The sequence below is a fragment of the Canis lupus genome, chromosome 27 (genome assembly GCF_048164855.1).
Source record: "Canis lupus baileyi chromosome 27, mCanLup2.hap1, whole genome shotgun sequence".
NCBI classification, from domain to species: Eukaryota; Metazoa; Chordata; class Mammalia; order Carnivora; family Canidae; genus Canis; species Canis lupus.
In genome coordinates this window covers 38869379-38889692 of record NC_132864.1, presented here as the reverse complement: position 1 = coordinate 38889692, position 20314 = coordinate 38869379, and the positions used below count along the sequence as shown (strand labels likewise).

At 45.8% G+C, this 20314-nt stretch overlaps 1 protein-coding gene across 5 annotated transcripts in view; it reads right to left on the bottom strand.

Moving 5' to 3' along the window:
- Positions 1 to 20314, bottom strand: part of UBE2L3 (ubiquitin conjugating enzyme E2 L3) — a 71802-nt gene that overhangs the window by 36688 nt on the left and 14800 nt on the right. For 3 of the 5 annotated variants that reach the window (XM_072803649.1, XM_072803651.1, XM_072803650.1), the window contains exon 2: positions 8462 to 8557. The exons of 1 other annotated variant lie outside the window; for it this stretch is intronic. In XM_072803649.1, the coding sequence (XP_072659750.1) occupies positions 8462 to 8557 (96 nt within the window). Of the gene's footprint in view, positions 1 to 8461; positions 8558 to 11711; positions 11764 to 20314 lie in introns of those variants that run through there. One more of the 5 variants, XM_072803652.1, reaches the window with a different exon arrangement.

Below are 20314 nucleotides of genomic sequence, written 5' to 3'. Positions count from 1 at the left end.
CGACTAATGTAACATTGTGTGTCAACAACACATGAATCTTTTTAAAAATTTTTTAAAGATTTACTTATTTATTTATTCAGAGAAAGAGAGAGAGAGAGAGAGAGAGAGGCAGAGACACAGGCAGAGGGAAAAGCAGGCTCCATGCGGCAGCCTGACATGGGACTCAATCCCGGGTCTCCAGGATCACACTCCGGGCTGCAGGTGGCGCTAAACTGCTGCGCCACCGGGGCTGCTCTGAATTTTTTTTTTAATTAACTACCAAAAACCGTGAAAGTACAGCCCACAGAATGGGACAAAGTATTTGCAAATTATATATCTAATAAGGGCTTAATATCTACAAAATATAGGGAAGCCTGGGTGGCTCAGTGGTTTAGTGCCTGCCTTTGGCCCAGGGCATGGTCTTGGAGTCCCGAGATCGAGTCCCACGTCAGGCTCCCTGCATGGGGCCTGCTTCTCCCTCTGCCTGTGTCTCTGCCTCTCTCTCCTCTCTGTGTCTCTCATGAATAAATAAAATCTTTAAAAATATTTATATAGGGCAGCCCCGGTGGCTCAGCAGTTTAGCGCCGCCTGCAGCCCAGGGTGTGATCCTGGAGACCCTGGATCAAGTTCCACGTCAGGCTCCCTGCATGGGGCCTGCTTCTCCCTCTGCCTGTGTCTCTGCCTCTCTCTCCTCTCTGTGTATTCTCATGAATAAATAAATAAAATCTTTAAATATATATATATATATATATATATATATATATATATATATATATATAAATAAATAAGTAAATAAAGGACTCCTACAACTCAAAGACAAGGAGAACACAAACACCCAACTAAAAATGTTTATAGGGACACCTGGGTGGCTCGGCGGTTGAGCGTCTGCCTTTGGCTCAGGGTGTGATCCTAAGTCCTGGGATGGAGTCCCACATCAGGCTCCCTGTATGGAGCCTGCTTCTCTCTCTGCCTGTGTCTCTGCCTGTGTCTCTCATGAATAAATAAATAAAATCTTTAAAAAAAAAAAAAAAAAGTTTGGGATCCCTGGGTGGCGCAGTGGTTTGGCGCCTGCCTTTGGCCCAGGGCGCGATCCCGAAGACCCGAGATCGAATCCCACGTCGGGCTCCCTGCATGGAGCCTGCTTCTCCCTCTGCCTGTGTCTCTGCCTCTCTCTCTCTCTCTGTGTGACTATCATAAATAAATAAATAAATAAAAATTAAAAAAAAAAAAAAAGTTTATAGCCAGGGCACCTGGGTGGCTCAATCGGTTAAGCATCTGCCTTCAGCTCAGGTCATGATCCCAGGGTCCTGGGATCAAGCCCCACATTGGGAGCCCTGTGTCCTTGAGCAGGGAGCCCCCTTCTTTTCCCTCTGTCCCCTCTCACCCCTTGTGTTTTCTCTCTGGCTCTGCGCTCTCTCTCAAAAAAAAAAAAAAAAAAGGTTTATTGCCACTTATTCATAATTGCCAAAACTTGGAAGCAAACAAGATGCCCTTTAGGTGAACAGTTAAACTGTGGTTTATCCAAACAATGGAACAGTATTCAATGCTAAAAAGAAAGCAGCTACCAAGCCATGAAGCAATATGGAGGAAACTTAAATGTATATTATTATAACTAAAAGAAGCCAATCTGGGGATCCCTGGGTGGCGCAGCGGTTTGGCGCCTGCCTTTGGCCCAGGGCACGATCCTGGAGACCCCGGATCGAATCCCACGTCAGGCTCCCGGTGCATGGAGCCTGCTTCTCCCTCTGCCTATGTCTCTGCCTCTCTCTCTTTCTCTCTATGTGACTATCATAAATAAATAAAATAAAATAAATAAAAAATAAAAAAAAATAAAAGAAGCCAATCTGAAAAAAAATAAAAAAAAACCTACATACTGTATGATTCCAACTAAATGACATTCTAGAAAAAGCCAACCTATGAAGACAGGAAAAAGGTTAGTGGTTGCTGGGGGCAGGTAAGGGGTTGGGGGTCGGGGGGGTGGATTGCAAAAGTAGAATACAGAGGATCTCAGGGCAGTGGAAATACTCTATATGATATTATGATAATGGATACGTGCCGTTATACATTTTTCCAAACTCACAGAATATATGCTACCAAGGATTAACCCTAATGGGTTTAGTGATTATGATGTGTCAATGCAGGTCCATCAATTGTAAAAAATACACCACTCTGGTAGGGAATGTCCATAATGGGGGAAGTTAGAGATGTGTGGGGCTAGGGAGTATGTAAGAAATCTCTATCCCTTTCTCTTAATGTTACTGTGAACCTAAAACTGCTCTAAAGAACTTAAGTCTTGGTGCACCTGAGTGGCTCAGTTAAGTGTCTGACTCTTGATCTCAACTCAGGTCTTGATCTCAGGGTTAAGCCCCTGTTGGGCTCCACACTGAGCTTGAAATGAAAAGGAAAGGAAAAAGGAAAAAGGAAGAAGGAAAAAGGAAAGGAAAGGAAAGGAAAGGAGGCCTTGCTTGAATTAACATTTCCTCAGAGACAATATACAAATGGCCAGGGACTCAGGCAGCCCTGGTGGCACAGCGGTTTAGCGCCGCCTGCAGCCCGGGGTGTGATCCTGGAGACCCACGTCGGGCTTCCTGCGTGGAGCCTGCTTCTCCCTCTGCCTGTGTTTCTGCCTCTCTCTCTCTCTGAATAAATAAATCTTAACAAAAAAAAAAAAAAAAAACAAAAATGGCCAGGGACTCAAGCAGGCATTTGTATGCCAATGTTCACAATAGCCAGAAGGTGAAAACCACCCTACTTTCCATCAAGAGATGAGTAGATAAACAAAAATAAAAACAAAATGGAACACTGTTCATCCATTAAAAGGAATTATGTTCTGGTTTGTGGTACCATATAGATGATAACCCTAAAAAAATTATGCTAAGTGAAATAAGCCAGATCAAAAAGACAAATATTATATGATTTATATGAAATATCTACAATAGGTAAATTCATAAAGACAGTAGATTAGAGGTTCCCAAGGGTTGAGAGGTTTGGGGTAGTAGGGTGTTACTGAATGGATACACAGGTTCTGTTTGAGTGATGAAAAAATTTGGAAATAAGACAGTGGTGGTTGTTCAACATTTTGAACATAATTAAGGTCACTGATGGGGATCCCTGGGTGGCGCAGTAGTTTGGCGCCTGCCTTTGGCCCAGGGCGTGATCCTGGAGACCCGGGATCGAATCCCACGTCGGGCTCCCGGTGCATGGAGCCTGCTTCTCCCTCTGCCTGTGTCTCTGCCTCTCTCTCTCTCTCTCTGTGACTATCATAAATAAATAAAGAAAAAAAATATTTAAAAAAAAATTAAGGTCACTGAATTGTAGGCTTACAAATGGCAAATTTTATGTTAAGTGTATTTTACAATAAAAATTAATGAAGCAAAACAATTTTTAAATTTTAAGAGAAACTTTCAAGTTAACAATTCTTGAATAAACAAAAAAAGAAAGAAAACAGCTGAAAAATATTTTTCCCAAACACAAAGGACTAATATACAGAATTCCTACAATTCAACAAAGAAGCATACTTAAACTCTGATTGATATTGCGGAAATATAAACAGTCAATAAATTTTAGAAAGCCTTCAACTAAAATAACATTAAAAATGCACATTACTATGTTTGTGCAGGCCCAAAATTCATACATTGAAAACTTAATGCCCAGAGTATTAGTGTTATGAGGTAGGATCTTTGGGAAGTGACTAGATCATTAGGGAAGAGCCCTCGTGAATGAGATTAGTGCCTTGTAACAGGCCCCAGAGAGCTAGCTTGCTCCTTCTGCTGTATCAGGATACAGGGGAAGACTGTGACCAAGAACAAGGCCATCCCCAGAACTGGCACTCTGATCTTCAACTTCCAGCCTCCAGAACAGCGAGAAATAAATTTCTGTTGCTATAAACTAACCAGTATCTGGTATTTTGTTATTAACAGCCTGAATGGATGAATGGGACTAAATCCAATTGAGTACTTTTGCACCTATCACACTGGAAACAATGACTTCTTTCTGTATGCTGGTTTCATGGGCTCTTTGCTACATACTCCCAAATAATTTTGCGGAGCCCCACAAAGGCTTTTAATAATAAAAGCGAGCCTAAGAACTTCACACACATGCACTTACTGAACTTTTACAACAACCAGAGAGATGAGTACTCCTTTTATATGTGAGGATACCGAGACAAGCTGCTTAATGTGCCCGAGATCTCAAACCAGTTGAAGAAAGGCCACGGTTCTCTCACCCTGGGGCAAACGTACCCCCACAGCCTGGATGCTGAAATACTGCCATTCAGAACCCCCTTTAATAACACCCAGCTGCTTCTATGACTGACAAGGACATATGCAGGGATGGTGCCGACAGTGCCCATAAGAGTATAAGCTGGCACAACTGTCATCCTCCTGATCAGACTACTGTAGCTCAAGATCAAACCTAAAATAGGGGCACCTGGTTGGCTCAGTCATCAGAGTGTGTGACTCTTGATCTCAGGGTTGAGAGTTCAAGCCCCATGTTGAGTATGGAGATACTTTAAAAAAATAAATAGAATCTTGGGATGCCCGAGTGGCTCAGGGGTTGAACGTCTGCCTTTGGCTCAGGGCATGATCCTGGTCCTGGGATCAAGTCACACATCAGCCTCCCAGCCTGCTTCTCCCTCTGCTTGTGTCTCTGCCTCTCTCTGTGTGTCTTTCATGCATAAATAAATAAAATCTTTAAAACTAAATAAATTCTTTTTTTTTTAATTTTTTTATTTATTTATGATAATCACAGAGAGAGAGAGAGAGAGAGAAAGGCAGAGACATAGGCAGAGGGAGAAGCAGGCTCCATGCACCGGGAGCCCGACGTGGGACTCGATCCCGGGTCTCCAGGATCGCGCCCTGGGCCAAAGGCAGGCACCAAACCGCTGCGCCACCCAGGGATCCCAAAACTAAGTAAATTCTTAAAAAAAAATCAAACCTAAAATAAACAAAGAGGTACACTAATACACTAAGATTTTCACATTCAGATGTTCATGGATAAATTATTTAAAAATGGAAAAACAACAATCCAAATGGCCAAACTTAAAGGAATGACTGAATAAATGATAGCACAAATATTATGGGATACTGTACAGTTATCAAAAATCACATTCATAAAGTTTCAAGACAATGACTAAATGATGAAAGTATGTGATAATTACGAAGGTATCATATGGTCCATTAAAAATTGCATGTAAAAAGGCTGGGAGGAATATGCTAACGGTTAAGAGCAAACATGAACATGTTCATTGGGTGAGAAATTTGAGAAGGCTCACCACCATCCTCTAGTTCCTGAAGGGCAGGTGCCCAAAAACATACTGATTTTCTTCATGATAGGATTATGAGATCATTTTCTCCCATAACTATCACCTCTGAATTTTGAATGAAAAAAATTATATAAAAATGTTTAAAGGCGGGCAGCCTGGGTGGCTCAGCGGTTTAGCGCCACCTTCAGTCCAGGGTGTGATCCCGGAGACCCGGAATCCCTGCATGGAGTCTGCTTCTCCCTCTGCCTGCGTCTCTATGAATAAATAAATAAATAAATTCTTTAAAAAAAAAATGTTTAAAGGGAATAAGCCTGAAGTGCAATGGTAACAATGAAATGTCTCAAGGAAGCACCCCATTGGTTCACTCCCATCTTCCATCTCTGAAGAGTCTGGGTCTGCTCCTTCTCTGACCTACATACAATGAGGTCGTATTTACTAAGCTGCTCCCTGAGGACCAGTACCAGGTGCTCAAGGCATGCTTCTGGACTACTATGCCTTTATCAGCATGGGCCTGCTTTCATTCCAGCTGGGTGGACCCCAGGTGAGTCTGAGGAGGAGAGTGCCCACACTGACTCAGCCCCTATGGTGCAGGAAGATCTCAGCTCCAGGTGTGGGGTACTAGTGAGGACCATGGAAGGGTCAGTTGCCAAAAGCACTGTCACTGCTTCCTTGAAATGCTTCTCATAGCAAGCCAGGGGCCCTGGGCAGTCACTGTAGTAAGGACACAAGAGAAATAGGAAGAGGCAGTGGAATGGGGAGAGAGCGGCTGTGGCCTACTGTCTCTGGGCCCAGCTTCCCCTAAATGGAAGGTTTGGCTTTGGTCTGGACACTCCCCACCCAGAGCCTTGACTGAAGTACATTGCATTCTATCAGCTGGTCTCCACCTTGAACTTATAAAACCACAGACCATTCTACGGGTTCCACCAATGTGACAGAGGGAGGCCTTGGGGATGTTCTGGGCAAAGCCTGATGACAGCTACCTAGCCTTGGAGCTGGCCTGCATTCTCATGCCTCTGAGAACATGGGATAGATTGCCCAAGCCTGACTGCTCAAAACTGTTCCATTCATTCTCATCATTTTTCAAAAGATCCATGGAATAAGTCTTTACTTCTTTTATCAGTAGTATACAAAACCTCAATTAGAAAAGGGACAGGCGGGCAGCCCGGGTGGCTCAGCGGTTTGGCGCTGCCTTTAGCCCAGGGTGTGATCTTGGACACCCGGGATCGAGTCTCACGTCGGGCTCCCTGCATGGAGCCTGCTTCTCCCTGCCTCTCTATCTCTGTCTCTGTGTCTCTCATGAATAAATAAATAAAATCTTTAAAAAAAGAAAAAAAGAAAGAAAGAAAAGGGACAGGGCCAGATGGTACTGGCCAACCTTCCACTTAGCACCTAACAATTCAGTAGGCAAGGCCTGGGGTCACCAGCTGAACCTTCCCAGTCAGGGCTCCCATATCATCTACACACTGTACCCTGAGCCCTACCATCTCCAAGCCTGGAGGAATCTCAATAACTCATCCTCAAAACCAGACTGGATACTCCCAGATTTAAAATTTTTCAATGTGTACTGAAATACTACAAAAGTGTATCTTTCTGGGGATCCCTGAGTGGCTCAGCGGTTTAGCGCCTGCCTTTGGCCCAGGGTGCGATTCTGGAGTCCCAGGATCGAGTCCCGCATCGGGCTCCCGGCATGGAGCCTGCTTCTCCCTCCTCCTGTGTCTCTGCCTCTCTCTCTCTCTATGCCTATCATAGATGAATAAATAAATCTTAAAAAAATAAAAGTGTATCTTTCCTTCATTATCCAAGTGATCATGAAAATAAATCATGAATCCAGTATCTGCTATTCAAGTTGCAAGGACTTTTAAAAAAAAGGCACGACCTATAACCAGCATTAAGAAGAAAGCATCTACAGTAAGCACGTTCCGTATTCTGCTTTGGCAAAGTAGCCAATCTGCCCTTAAGGAAAGATTCTGCACAATAATATAGAGTATGGACAGGCTGAGGTTCAGAGGGAAAGTGGGGATGAAAAGAGGAGGCAGTGAGTACAGAAGAACAGGGAGGAAGGGAGCACTCATGGAGAAGTCCCAGTTGTGAACCAAGGAGACTAGAAGCACACGGTGTCCAAGTGAGGCCACCGCATGGACACATGGTATGGCTCTGTGGGAAAGGGCAGGAAGAGAAACAGGGACAGGACTCCTTCACTTATAGCAATCATCTAGTAATCTAGGATGCTGGCAGCAGCAGAGGCCCCAAGAAACAGCGTGAGAGAAGGGCAGGAAACTAAACAGGGTCCATGCCTAAGAGCTCAGGGGAGTAGCAGCAGACAGGACTGAGTGGCACAAGGTCACAGAACCTGGGGCTGGGACACTGCACAGGGTCCAAAGGCTCAAGAGGCCAGTGGGTTCTAGGGCTGCCAAGTTTGAGGCCTGAGGACAGAGGAGAGACCTGGGGCTCAGTGTGAGGTAGTTCCAGAAGGGTAGAAGAAACTGGGATTGTGAATGAGTTAGTACAGGACGAGGCTCTCAAGGGGTGAGGAGATGAAAGGATGGAGAAAGAGAGACCCTAAATCAAGAGAACAGGAAGGCCACAAGAAGGCCGTTGTAAGAGTAAACCTGGGCCCATCTGAAGGTAGAAGTCTGTGAGGCAGAGGGAGCAGGAGCTGTGGGTGTCACAGAGTAGAGGCAGAAGCCCCAAACAAGACACTGGGTAAGGGCACCAGGTGGGCCATTAGGTAAAGGGACTGGAAACCAACAGAAAGCATACAGTGGAGGCTACCAGGAATGAAGCCCCGGAATGCATGTGTCCAGAGGGTTAGACACACAGATGCAAAACCAGGCAGGGAAGCAAAGAAAAGATCTAGATGGGAATGGCCACCATCTCCCAAGAGGTCAGAGAAGGCAGCCCCGTCTGGACAAACAGGGCCAGGCACAGAGAAGTCGGGGAAGACAGGAACACAAACATACACTCCTTTCCTGAGGCAATAACCACAGATGTGGAAAGCTCGGGCACCCCAGAATGTCACAAAACCAGTGCAAAGACGGGATTCTACTCAGGCACCCGAGGCTAAGGTCCCTGCCTTATTATATCCTAGAGTAACAGCCCACTTCGGTGCGTCTGTTGGCTTTCTTACCTAACAGACTACTTGGGAGTGGAGAGGTAAGCCCAACACACATATCACCTTGAAGAATAATCTGGTAAGAAGTGGAAGTGTTCAATACTCACAGGAACAATAAGCCCTTGCCAAGTCAATAAATTAGCTTCATCAACCTGGATGTTACGGAAGTTTTTCATTCCACATTTGCGGATTTCTTCAAGCTCCTGTTGATTAACAAAGCATAAAGGGGTGTCAAACAGGGGAAAGCACCACACATTAAGATCCCTCCTGACTCCCTCAAATTAAAGCGAGTGCCAACACCACCGATGACCAAATTTCAGAGTGTGGACCAAACCACACCCAGTCCAGTAAAGAGGCCTGGAGCCACAGTGGTCCCTTCAACCCGTGCCCCAGACCGAGATAAGCCCCCACCTTGGTGACCCCTCAGAGCTCAGCGGAACAAACAACTGCCTTCTGCAGGCACATCACCTCCTCTTTGGGCTAATCACCAGACCTCTCTTTATACACCCTCAGGCCCCTGCACAGGGCAGCCATGCAGCAGGGGCACAAGAAAGGTACTATAGATTTGACTTCTCCCAACCAAGGTTTATTAAGCTGTGGGCCAGATGCTGAGGATATGAAGATAAAACTGGGGACTAGGAGCAAACACGTACGCACCACATTTTCTACCCAGGACTGTAAGCTTGATTTCAGAGCTCTGCCTCAGCAAGGACACTCAGTGAAGAGAACAACTCTCCAGTCTGGGATGGGTTGGGGGACAGGAGCCTTTCACTGGGCCTCCACTTCCTCGGCTTCAAAACAGGGGCAGTAAGACCCAGAGTTGAACAAAGCAAAGGGGAAACTCTATTGTGCACAATAGAATCCTTTGCAAATGAAGGGTTACTATATAAACAGTCCATGTGGCAAATGTCATTTTGTCCAGAAAGCATTACCACTGTGTCTTAACTACGTCAGAGCCCTGCCTGAGAGGTCTTTAGTCTATAATCAACGGTCACTGGTTTTCCAATTGTGCATCACTGCTTCTCCAACAACTCAAGTCAACACCTGACAGGCATGATGACCCAAGACCCAATGTGTGCTGGCCTGCTCACATTCCCAATATTCTTCCATTCTCAGATACCTGCAGTGACACAATCCCTCTAATGTCCCAACCTGTTCTCTTGTCTTGGTACAAAAGCTTCCTCCACATCTCTTGGGTACCTTTTTCTGCATCACCAGAACACCACTCAGCTGAGCAGGGAGGACAGCTTCCTCAATGGCCCTGGCTTTCTCCTTGTTGGTCCAGCCTACGAACCCTTTTGCAACTGAGAAGCCCCTCTTTGTGTGGTGCTGTGGCTCACAATGGCACAGAGGCTCTAAACCAGCCTCTACTTCGAGCCCAAAAGATCCTTTGTACCCCCACATTCCCATTGCATAGGCAAGGGCCAAGTTTACAAGGCCCCCTGGGGGAACAATTCCAGAGGAAGTAGGAGGTGAGCCGGTGTTACAGGTTCTAAGTTGGAGGATGTGTGGTGTGCCTGGCATGGAGTGGGCTGAGAAGGACAGTGTATCAAATGAACATGCAAAACAAGCCATTGGGACATGCTGGTGCTTCATGGCAGGCGACACCCCCGACCGAGTTTCTTCCCACAGGGTGCTGCTGCTTGTCAACCCTAGCTGCCCACCACAACCATCTGGGCTTAGGCCCCGGCCCTGGAAATTCTGGTCCAGCAACTGTGGGGTAGTCTGAAATGGGAATTTTTAACAAGCTACACAGTGACAGGAGAGAGCCACTGCCACTGAGAGATGAGCTCCACTTCTAAGTAACACTCAGCTTCCATAAAGAAGCTAGTTGTAACGCTTGCGGTCCCTGGAGTGGGGAAGGGGTGGTCTGGTCCCTCTTCCTGAGGCTGCAGAAGGAACAGCATGGAAACTGAGAGACTACTCAACCTGCCAACTGCCATCTGGTCCTCCTGCTAATGCCCAGGACTCACCAGAAACTCTCTCCTGGGGACAATGAAGCCTTTAGGATGAGAATAAATAAATCTCATTCTACCACTCTGCCCCACTCCCCAAACAGCATACAAGTTCCATGTGGGCAAGCTCAAGGGCAGGGATCTAAAAGCCCCCAGAGCTCATGGGCATGCTCAAATACTTGCTTAATTGTCAGGATAGTGAAGGGACGGGAGGCAGGGGACTGGGGAGGGAAAAAAAAGGGCTCTGGGATAGGAAAGGCTCTCCATGTATTTGATTTTCTGGTCCCTGCTGTAAGATACTAGTGTTAAGATTCCTGGCTAGAGACAGAAGATATGATGTCACTTAAGAGCTGAACCTACCAAGCTATCAGAAATATTTTATTTATTTTATTTTATTTTATTTTATTTATTTTATTTTATTTTATTTTATTTATGATAGTCACACAGAGAAAGAGAGAGAGGCAGAGACACAGGCAGAGGGAGAAGCAGGCTCCATGCACCGGGAGCCCGACATGGGATTCGATCCCGGGTCTCCAGGATCACGCCCTGGGCCAAAGGCAGGCGCTAAACCGCTGCGCCACCCAGGGATCCCCTATTTTATTTTTTAAAGATTTTATTTATTCATTCATGAGAGACACAGAGAGAGGGGCAGACACACAGGCAGAGGGAGAAGCAGGCTCCATGCAGGGAGCCCAATGTGGGACTCAATCCTGGGGCTCCACGATCACACCCCAGGCCAAAGGCAGGTGCTAAACCGCTGAGCCACCCAGGCATCCCCCTATCAGAAATATTTTAAACCAAATATGGACAGGGAAACAATTCCAGATAGAACTTTGAAATTAGACAACCAATGAGATTATATTCAATTTTCATGGGAGGAAATGAATTTTAAAATAATCTGTACATATACTATATGGCTTCAGAAATCCACATACTAATGATAGAAAGTATTAGGAATAAACACAAGAATGTAAATTTCAAAAGAGTTGCAAAAATATGGCAAGATGAGACTCAACTGTAAGATGACAGTGAAAACCTGCATCTTGCTCAAGAAAAAGGAAGGAGTGGGCACTGTGGGCAGAGGTGCAGAGAGGGCACCTACTGGTACTCTGATATCAAGAGATAGATACATGAACACTGGGGCCCCTGACTGGCTCGGCTGGTAGAAAACACAACCCAATCTCGGGCTCATGAATTCAAGCCCCACACTGGGCATGGAGACTTATGAGAGAAAGAGAGAGGTACATGCACAGAGATAAAAGCCAGACTGTGGGAGAGAACGCCATCCCTCCTGACACCTACCAGAGAAGAAGTGTGACGCTAATGTTGGCAGAACTGGGAGCCTCAAGGACTCCAAAGTTCGGTTATCAATTGCTAGTCATCAGATAAACTCTCAACTTACCTTGCCATCAAGTTAAACTCACCAAAGAGCGGAAGAGGCAAACTCCTTTGCATAATCCTAACCAACAAGGAAGAAGTGATTATAAGGCAGAAGTGAGAGAAACCAAGATAAACAAACAAGCAAGCAAACCCTATAATCTCCAGGGAATGTTGGGCAGCCCTAGGAGAGCATTTCTCAACAGGGTGGCTCCGGTATTCAGGCAGGACTCTGCACTTGAGCATCCTGAGCCCTGCCCAATACATGCCAAGCATTGTGACACCACCCCACCCTGATTTCCCAACATCCTCTAGAGCCCCAGCTCCCAAGAACCACTGGCACCATAAGGGGCTAGGACACTAAAAGTCCTGCATTGCACAAGCAGATCCTCCAGTCAAGAACTCTTTGGCCTAAAATGCCAATCACACTTCCTTCCACCAAGGAGAGCCTGAAGAAGATGAATTCAGGGGATTCCTGGGTGGCTCAGCGGTTTAGTGCCTGCCTTTGGCCCCGGAGCGTGATCCTGGAGTCCCGGGATTGAGTCCCGCATTGGGCTCTCTGCATGGAGCCTGCTTCTCCCTCTGCCGGTCTCTGCCTCTCTCTCTCTCTCTCTCTCTCTCTCTCTCTCTCTATCATGAATAAATAAAATCTTAAAAAAAAAAAAAAAGATGAATTCAAGTCATTCAGAGAAAAGACAGATTCATATGAAGTTCTGAGACTGGAAAAGGCAAGATGACTCAAGAGGCTTGACAAATCTTCAAGCAAAAGTGCACCCCTATAACAGAATGATGCTGAGAAGAACTGCGGATGGAATTTAAAGAAACCAATGTAGAGAATCCTTGGATGGCTCGGTGGTTTAGTCCCTGCCTTCGGGCCAGGGCATGGTCCTGGAGTCCTAGGATCAAGTCCCACATCAGGCTCCTTGCATGGAGCCTGCTTCTCTCTCTGCCTATGTCTCTGCATCTCTCTCTCTCTCTCTCATGAATAGATAAAATCTTTAAAAAATAAAAATAAACCAATGTAAATTCAGAGTTCAAATTCAAAAGGATATTATTAAAAATGATGGTAAAAGAGGGACCTGACAAAAGAAAACTGTGAGAGTGGACCAGCTCTAGAACACAGGAAGACCACAGCCAAGAACGACAGGAGCTTACAAAATATGCCCACAAAGGTTTGTTTCAGTTCTGCTCAGAGCAAGAAGCTGTCCTGGGTCAGCTGCTCCAGGCTGATGGCGCCATACTGACAAATCAAAAGAAGAGCATGAGGGAAAGCAGAAGGAGCCAACTAGCTCATTCCTTCTCCCGGCAGGGGGGTAGCAGGCTTCCCAGCCAGGGTAAGCAGTGAGGGAGAAAGACAGCAATGCTTCTCAAAATGAGGTCTGTTTCTGAGCCCAGAGGTGGATCTCAGTATATTGATGGAACCCAAAAGAGCATGGGTGTGCTGCCCAGCTCTTCAAAAGGGGAAAGCCCAGGGATCCATGGGTGCCAGGGCGTGATCCTGGAGTCCCAGGATGGAGTCCCCACATTGGGCTCCCTGCAAGAGCCTGCTTCTCCCTCTGCCTGTGTATCTGTCTCTCTGTATCTCTCTAAAAATTGGGGGGGAGGAGGGAGGCCCACTGCCTAGGATGGAGCCTAGCCAGCGCCTGTTGGGGGGTGTGCATGATGACCATGCCAGGCAAGAGTGTGGCAAGTTCCAGAAACAGATTGCTGCCCAATAACAGGAGACAGCCATGACCCCAACAGGAGTGGATTGCTCCACATCCTGCATGGAAGCCTTACCTCATCCCTGAGAGAACAGGAGACAGCTATATACAGTGAGCTCTGTTACACAACACCAGTGTATACATCCGAGGTTGGGCAAAGTATTTAATAAAATCTTTTTTTCTTCTTTGAAAAAAAGAAAGGCAACCGTTCAAAATCTCCCAGACAAGCCTCACACAGGGCCTAAGAACCCTTCAGGAGCCCGTGATTAAGTAGCCTGTGGCCACGGTCCTCTTTAAGAAATCCAGATAGATATACAAAGGAAAAATCAGTTGTGGAAGCTAGGGCTGCTTCAGATGTCAAATCAACACTATGGACAAGTCTCAAGGTAGGGGGTGCTTATATAATTTAAAAAAGCATATTTGATAGCACCCTATAATTTTACATTTGTTGAATGGAAAAAAGCACACTGTACCCCTATAAAGGAAACACAGAAAGTAAAGCTGAGCACCATCTTCTTGGCTCCTGAGAGGAGATTAGAAGAGCAAAGAAGCACTACTCTAGGAACATGGCGGTCAGAGCAAGGGAGACCCAGCAGGCAATAGCAGAGGGCAGTCAGTTCACGGAAGAGACGAACAGAGGAGGTCAGACAGGCCTTGAAGGATGGGGAAAAGCCAAACCAGTGCAGAGAAGAGAGAAGAGAACAGGTGTGCTCGCATGTAAGAAACGTATGCAGAGCCGTGGAAGGAAGAAATCACCAGGTGTTTTTGGGAAGCAGCTGGGAGCCAAATTTGGCTGGAGTGTTAACTAATGTTGGAGGACTCTCAGAGAGTACACCCGAAGGCCCCAGGGGAGTTATTCAACACTCATGTAGAGAGAGGTGGGGCAGAGAGGGAGGGTTGAGGGAGAAAGCCTATCTCATGCCTAGGCCTCATTCTAGACCTGCAGAATCAGAATCTCTAGAGTAAGGCTTAGGCACCTGTGCCAGGGGATCCCCACCCCAGTGACAGTGAGGTGCACCCCTGCTTAAGAACCACTATGCTCATCCAATCCAGTCTTTTAGAAAGGAAGATACTGAGGCCCTGATTAATTCAGTGTCATTTCCATGACTAGAAATAAGCTCCTTAAAAGAGCTAACACCTCCCACTGTGCCAGGCACACAGAAGCAAGTAAGGAATCCTTTTTACTGCAACAAGTCTGTGGTAACAGAAACCTGGAAATCGTTCTGAACTTTTTTAAAAAAATGAATGCTTACTATGACTCATTGTTTTATTTTACTGTTCTCTGCTCTGAAGATTCCTATAGACAAACAATCACTATATTGCAATCCCCAATCATTCTCTTCAACACTACTTTTATATATTATACAGAGAAACAATGTTCTGATTTGACAAGTGGTTGCTTCAACAGCTGTCAAACTGTCAGTTTGAAAGCTAGAAACTAGAAAGAGCAGAGGCCTCTTGAGCCAAACAGGCATGGGCTTAAACCCAGGCCCCACCCTTCATACTACCCGAAGCTCCAAGTCTACTGTCTTACCTGAAAAATAGGAAACCAACTTCACAGGGCTCTACTGAGAATTACGAGAAACTTTATACAGTGCTTAACACTTAGCACCCCTCGTAGATATTCAATAAATGTTAGTTTCATTCCCTTCCGTAATTGTATCACCATAGTTCTTAAAATCCAAGACAGTGTCAAGGCACCAACATATATTCCCTACTCTACATAACAGGGAATAGCCACGATATGGCGTTCACAGCCTATGAACAGAACTCACAAGGCCTTAAATTAGAAATGAATATAGGGGTGCTTGGGTGGCTCAGTCAGTTAAGCATGTGCCTTCAGCTTAGGTCATGGTCTCAGAGTCCTGGGATTGAGCTCCAGCACCAGGCTCCCTGCTCAGCAGGGAGTCTGCTTCTCCCTCTCCCACTTGTGTGCTCGCTCACTCTATCCTCAAATAAATAAATAATCTTAAAAAAAAAAAAAAAAAAGCTTGTCATGTTTAAAAAAAAGAAATGAATGTTTATAGTTTTTGGCACAAAGCTTTTCCAGAAATGACCTGATCAACTATATCTCAATGAAAGAAACAAAGAAAGAAAGACAAACATAAGGCAGAGGAGTTGCTAAGAATACATCACCACCACACTCCCCTTTGGAGGGCAAGGATTAGTGTCATCACCTTCAAAATCCCATAAAAAAAAAAAAAAAAAAAAAACAGAAATGGAAAAACAAAACAAAAAACACACAAAAATGGAGAGATGCTAGGGAAGAGGTGGTCCTCTAGGAAAGAGCCAGTTATTTCTGGAGGCAATCTCCAGAAATGAAGATGCTAGGGAAGGCACGTACCTTTGATGCATGAGATATGCACCCAAAGTAGCCCTGTGAAAAGCAAGAGCAAGACCCTGAGAGAAGCGTCAGAGGTGGTTGGTTACAACAACACTCTGCAGTTTTTAAAATCAACAGCACATAGAATAGGATTGAAGCTCAAGACACCCTTGGAGACAGGCAGGTCAGGCATACTGGCTTCACCTTACAACTGGTAAAACTGAAATTCAGAAAGGCCCAAGTCACCTTCTACAGGGTATGGCCAGAGACAGAAGGAAAATCTCTCTCAGCCACACAAACCAGCAGGTGAGCATGGGAAGACTTCCCCTAGAAACAGGCGGCACAGGGGCTCCTATTTCCTGAGCAGGACCTTGGGAAGGCTTAGCTTGCTGTGGAATAGCACTTCCCCAGATTCATACTGACAAAAGCATGAGCATATGCAGCATTTGCCCTAGCCGTTCACAGCCAGTCATTAACTGTTTATGTTGTGCAAGGAATGTTTCTAGGCTCTTCTTTGTCCAGGCAAAATGAAACCTAGCAGATGAAGCTAGATGTCTATGGGAAAGTTACACAAACCTGCCTTAAATCTAAATACAGTATGACTCTCAAGTACCAGCTACACAATTTGTAGGCCATCAATCATTTGAAAAAGCTACTTCCTACTTTTTTGTGTGACGGGAGCCAAGTAACTAATTTTGACAGAAATGCACGGTTTTGTTTTTTTTTAAGATTTTATTAAAAAATAATAAAAAAATTTAAAAAAAGATTTTATTTATTTATTCATGAGAGACACAGAGAGAGGGAGGCAGAGACATAGGCAGAAGGAGAAGCAGGCTCCATGCGGGAAGCCCAATGTAGGACTCAATCCCGGGACTCCAGGATCACACCCTGAGCCAAAGGCAGACACTCAACCTCTACGCCACCCAGGCATCCCAGAAATGTGCTTTTCCATGCTTGCACAAACAACCAGTGGCAATGACACCAAATCATGACTTTAATATGATTCAAAATGCTATACATCGAAACATAAGGTTTCAGAGCACCCCAAACATGGTTCCCTTATTTCAATTAATACTTAGCAAAGGGGGCAGAACCCACAATAACACATCACCCCTTCCATGGGTCATCAGTATACCATCTTACCCTTAGTTATTATCACAACTAATACACTTAACTACTATTATAACTCTACAAAGTAGTTTCATTACCCCATTACAGAATCAGGACACTGAGGCTCAAGGTGACAACACAAAGTCCGTAGCAGAGGTTACAATCTGAACACCAGTCCCTGTTATTCGACCACAGCACATTGCTCCAGGGTGGTGAGCACTTGTCAAGAGGTCATCTAAGAGGATAAGGCTGAAGAGGATTCAGAACAGCCTTATAGAAAGGCATTGCCCACACACCTTTGGGCAGGTGTGGCCCGGACCCCAGCCAAGTGGGCTCTCATGCCAGCTCCACACACAGTCAGCTTCTGGATGTGGGCCTTGCCCCTGGAATATGTTTCTGTCCCCATCAGAAGAGGGTTGTGTCTGGCATTCTTGACCTACATCACATACTCCAGGGTCCAGCGCCCCAGCATGAGTGACTGGAATGTGATTCCCATGTGTAAAACATGTGGCAGGTCTCCTTCTGTAAGCTTAGCTTTCCTGTGCTGAGTTTTCTTAACAAGAGGTACACTGGTGTGAAGGAGATATTTTACAAACCATGTCAGAAAGGACTCAGGCTGTTCAACTTCTGAGCTGTACCCACTCTCCATTCCTGTGATAGAATCAGGCAGCACTCCTTCTCAGAAAGCCAGCACCACCATGAGCACTGGATTGGACATTACTGATTGCTTTGCTTGCACACGTGCCTGCTGGGCCAGGGGCTGTCAAAACAGTATTTCACTCCTCTGTTTAACTATGCTGGTAAAGAACTGGGGGAAAAAATCTGACAAGATCATGAAGTACAGAAAACTATAATCAACACAGACCTGGAAATGTTAAAAACTGAACAAAACCCAAACCACCACCTAACCTGAAATGAATTCTCCTCCTCTCTACCGTGTCCTTCCTTAAAAAGCCAAAAGCGGCCTGTGAAGAGCAGGAGAGAGACCCTGAGAGCAGGGGGGCCGGGGCAGTGAGTGTGGCTGGCTCTACTGTAAGCCTGTGGGAGGTGCCCCCCAAGCCTCAGCCTCCCGTCTGTCAGGGGGCGGCTCCTCACAGCTCTGGAATTCTAAAGAGACTGTGGCAAGGGCCAAGAGGAAAAACGGAATCGCCACCCGAAGTAACCTTTCTTAACTTTGTGCTTCTGGGCTGAAAAAGAAGACAAAAAGCAATAGTATTATTTCTGGGGTTGTAACTACTTCCAGAGTTTCCTTCAGGGCAGCTCAGTGGACTGAGCATACAACTCTTGGTTTCCACTCAGGTCATGATCTCAGGGTTGTGGGATCGGCCCAGTGTTGGGCTCTACACTCAGGGCCGAGTCTGCCTGGGATTCTCTCCCTTTCTCTCCCTCTCTTGCGCATTTATGTGTGTTCTCTCTTAAATAAAAAAATTAAAAACTCTTAAAAAAAAAAAAAAAAGTTCCCTTCAAATTCCTACCTCCTACTCCCAGCTCAGCACCTTTCAGTGCCTTCTACAGCACCCAGGCCTCATCTTTGGACACAGTGACAGTCACTGCACTGCAAATCCATGCAGGACTGAAAGAGGTAATACAGGGAGAGTCTGAAGACAAATTTTGAATTCAAGAGCTTTTTTTAAAAAAGATTTTATTTATTTATTCATGAGAGACACAGAGAGAGAGGCAGAGACATAGGCAGAGGGAGAAGCAGGCTTCCTGAGGGGAGCCTGACGTGGGACTTGATTCTGGACCCTGGGATCACACCCTGAGTCAAAGGCAGACAATCAACTGCTGAGCCACCCAGGTGTCCCTTCAAGAGCTTTTCAATATTGATGGGAAAAAGTGTATATTTTTAAACAAAGACACATTCACACAACTGTCTTAAGACATTTTTTGCTAACCCTAAAAAACAGGTTATTTCGAGAGGCAGAAGAGTAGGGAGGGAAAGAGAATGGGCTCTACCTATAGTGAGGTCATGTCCAGGAATGTTGCCCCTACCTGACCCAACCCACATTTCAGCACCAGGCCCTCCCCTCCTGCTAGGCTGCTCTCCTCACTGCCCTGGGCCGTGTCTTGTTGACTCCAGATGACAATAATAATCTACACATATCTCACACTGAGAATGTGCTAAACACTCTCCAGAACATGTGATATATGTTAACTTATTTCACCTTCACATACAGATGAAGTATACTAATGCATAGAGTATAACTTGCCCAAGTTCTTCCAACTAAGATGTGGCAGGCCCAGGACATGCAAGTTCCAAAACCCCAGCTCTTAACCAGTATACTGTATTCTCCCTCTAAAAGCTTTGTCCTAAATGAAAGACCCTTTCCTCCTCCCTTTTTATTGGGATGAAGATTAGGTTTATCCATGCCCTTAAGAACAGACAGAGCAAGGCTGGCTACAGGAAGCCTGGAGGTAAAAGCTCTCACATGTGAGCAGCTTGCTGCTTCTCCTGGATCCTGAAGCTAAGGATATGTCTGACCCCCTCAACTGAAAGGCCCAGGCATTTCTTTGCCACCTGTCCTTAAACCAATCAGCGTCACTCTCCGAGACACCCCTTCATGGAGAGACTAGACTTCCAGTAGACAGCCAGAGAACTTAGCCCTGCCAGGGTAGAGGGAGGAAGGAAAGGCTCATAGTTCTGGAGGGCGAGGTGCACTGGATATACCAACCTAGGGTAAAACCAGCCCACTTACCCAGTGCTTCTAGAAAATTCCTCAGGCTTGAGCTAACTAAAACCTAAGAAAGGGACAGCACAAAGTCAGAAGCAGGTAGCCATACTGGGAGGTAGGTGAACTGTCATCAGGGTTCCTCAGGTTATCTCTTGTAGCCACTGCCCACACCCACTTTGAGGGATGAAAGCTACTCAACCTCACTGCCTGCCGGGCCCCTCCTCTCTTCGAAAACCCAAATCCTTGCTTATTCTTCAAGAGCCAGACCAAGTTCCACCTTCTCAATGTCAGAGGATCTTTCCCTCCCCTATACTCCATTATTCAGCTGGCATACATCCAGCATACAGTGGACAGACCAGGATTTCTTTGTTCTAGACATATGCCATCTTTCTCCCTCACTGAGCTCTTGAGTGCAGAGCCAAGAGGAGGTGCCCTGTGAGACGAGTTTTTTTTTTTCTTCTTAGAGATTTTATTTATTTATGAGAGACAGAGAGAGAGAGAGAGAGAGAGGCAGAGATATAGGCAAAGGGAGAAGCAGGCTCCATGCAGGGGGCCAGTTTGGGACTCGATACCGGGACTCCAGGATCACGCCCTGAGCCGAAGGCGTTGCTCAACTGCTGAGCCACCCAAGCGTCCCCCTGAGCTGAATCTTAAAGGACAAAAAATTACCCTGATGCAGAGAAGAGGCAGGGATGTCCACTAAGAGACCCAGGAGTGCAAAGCATGTTTAGGGGGGAATCCCATGGGCAAGCAGGGAAAGAGAATGATGAGATCAGACCTTGAAGGAACATGCTAAGGAATGTGGGTTTTTAAATACACA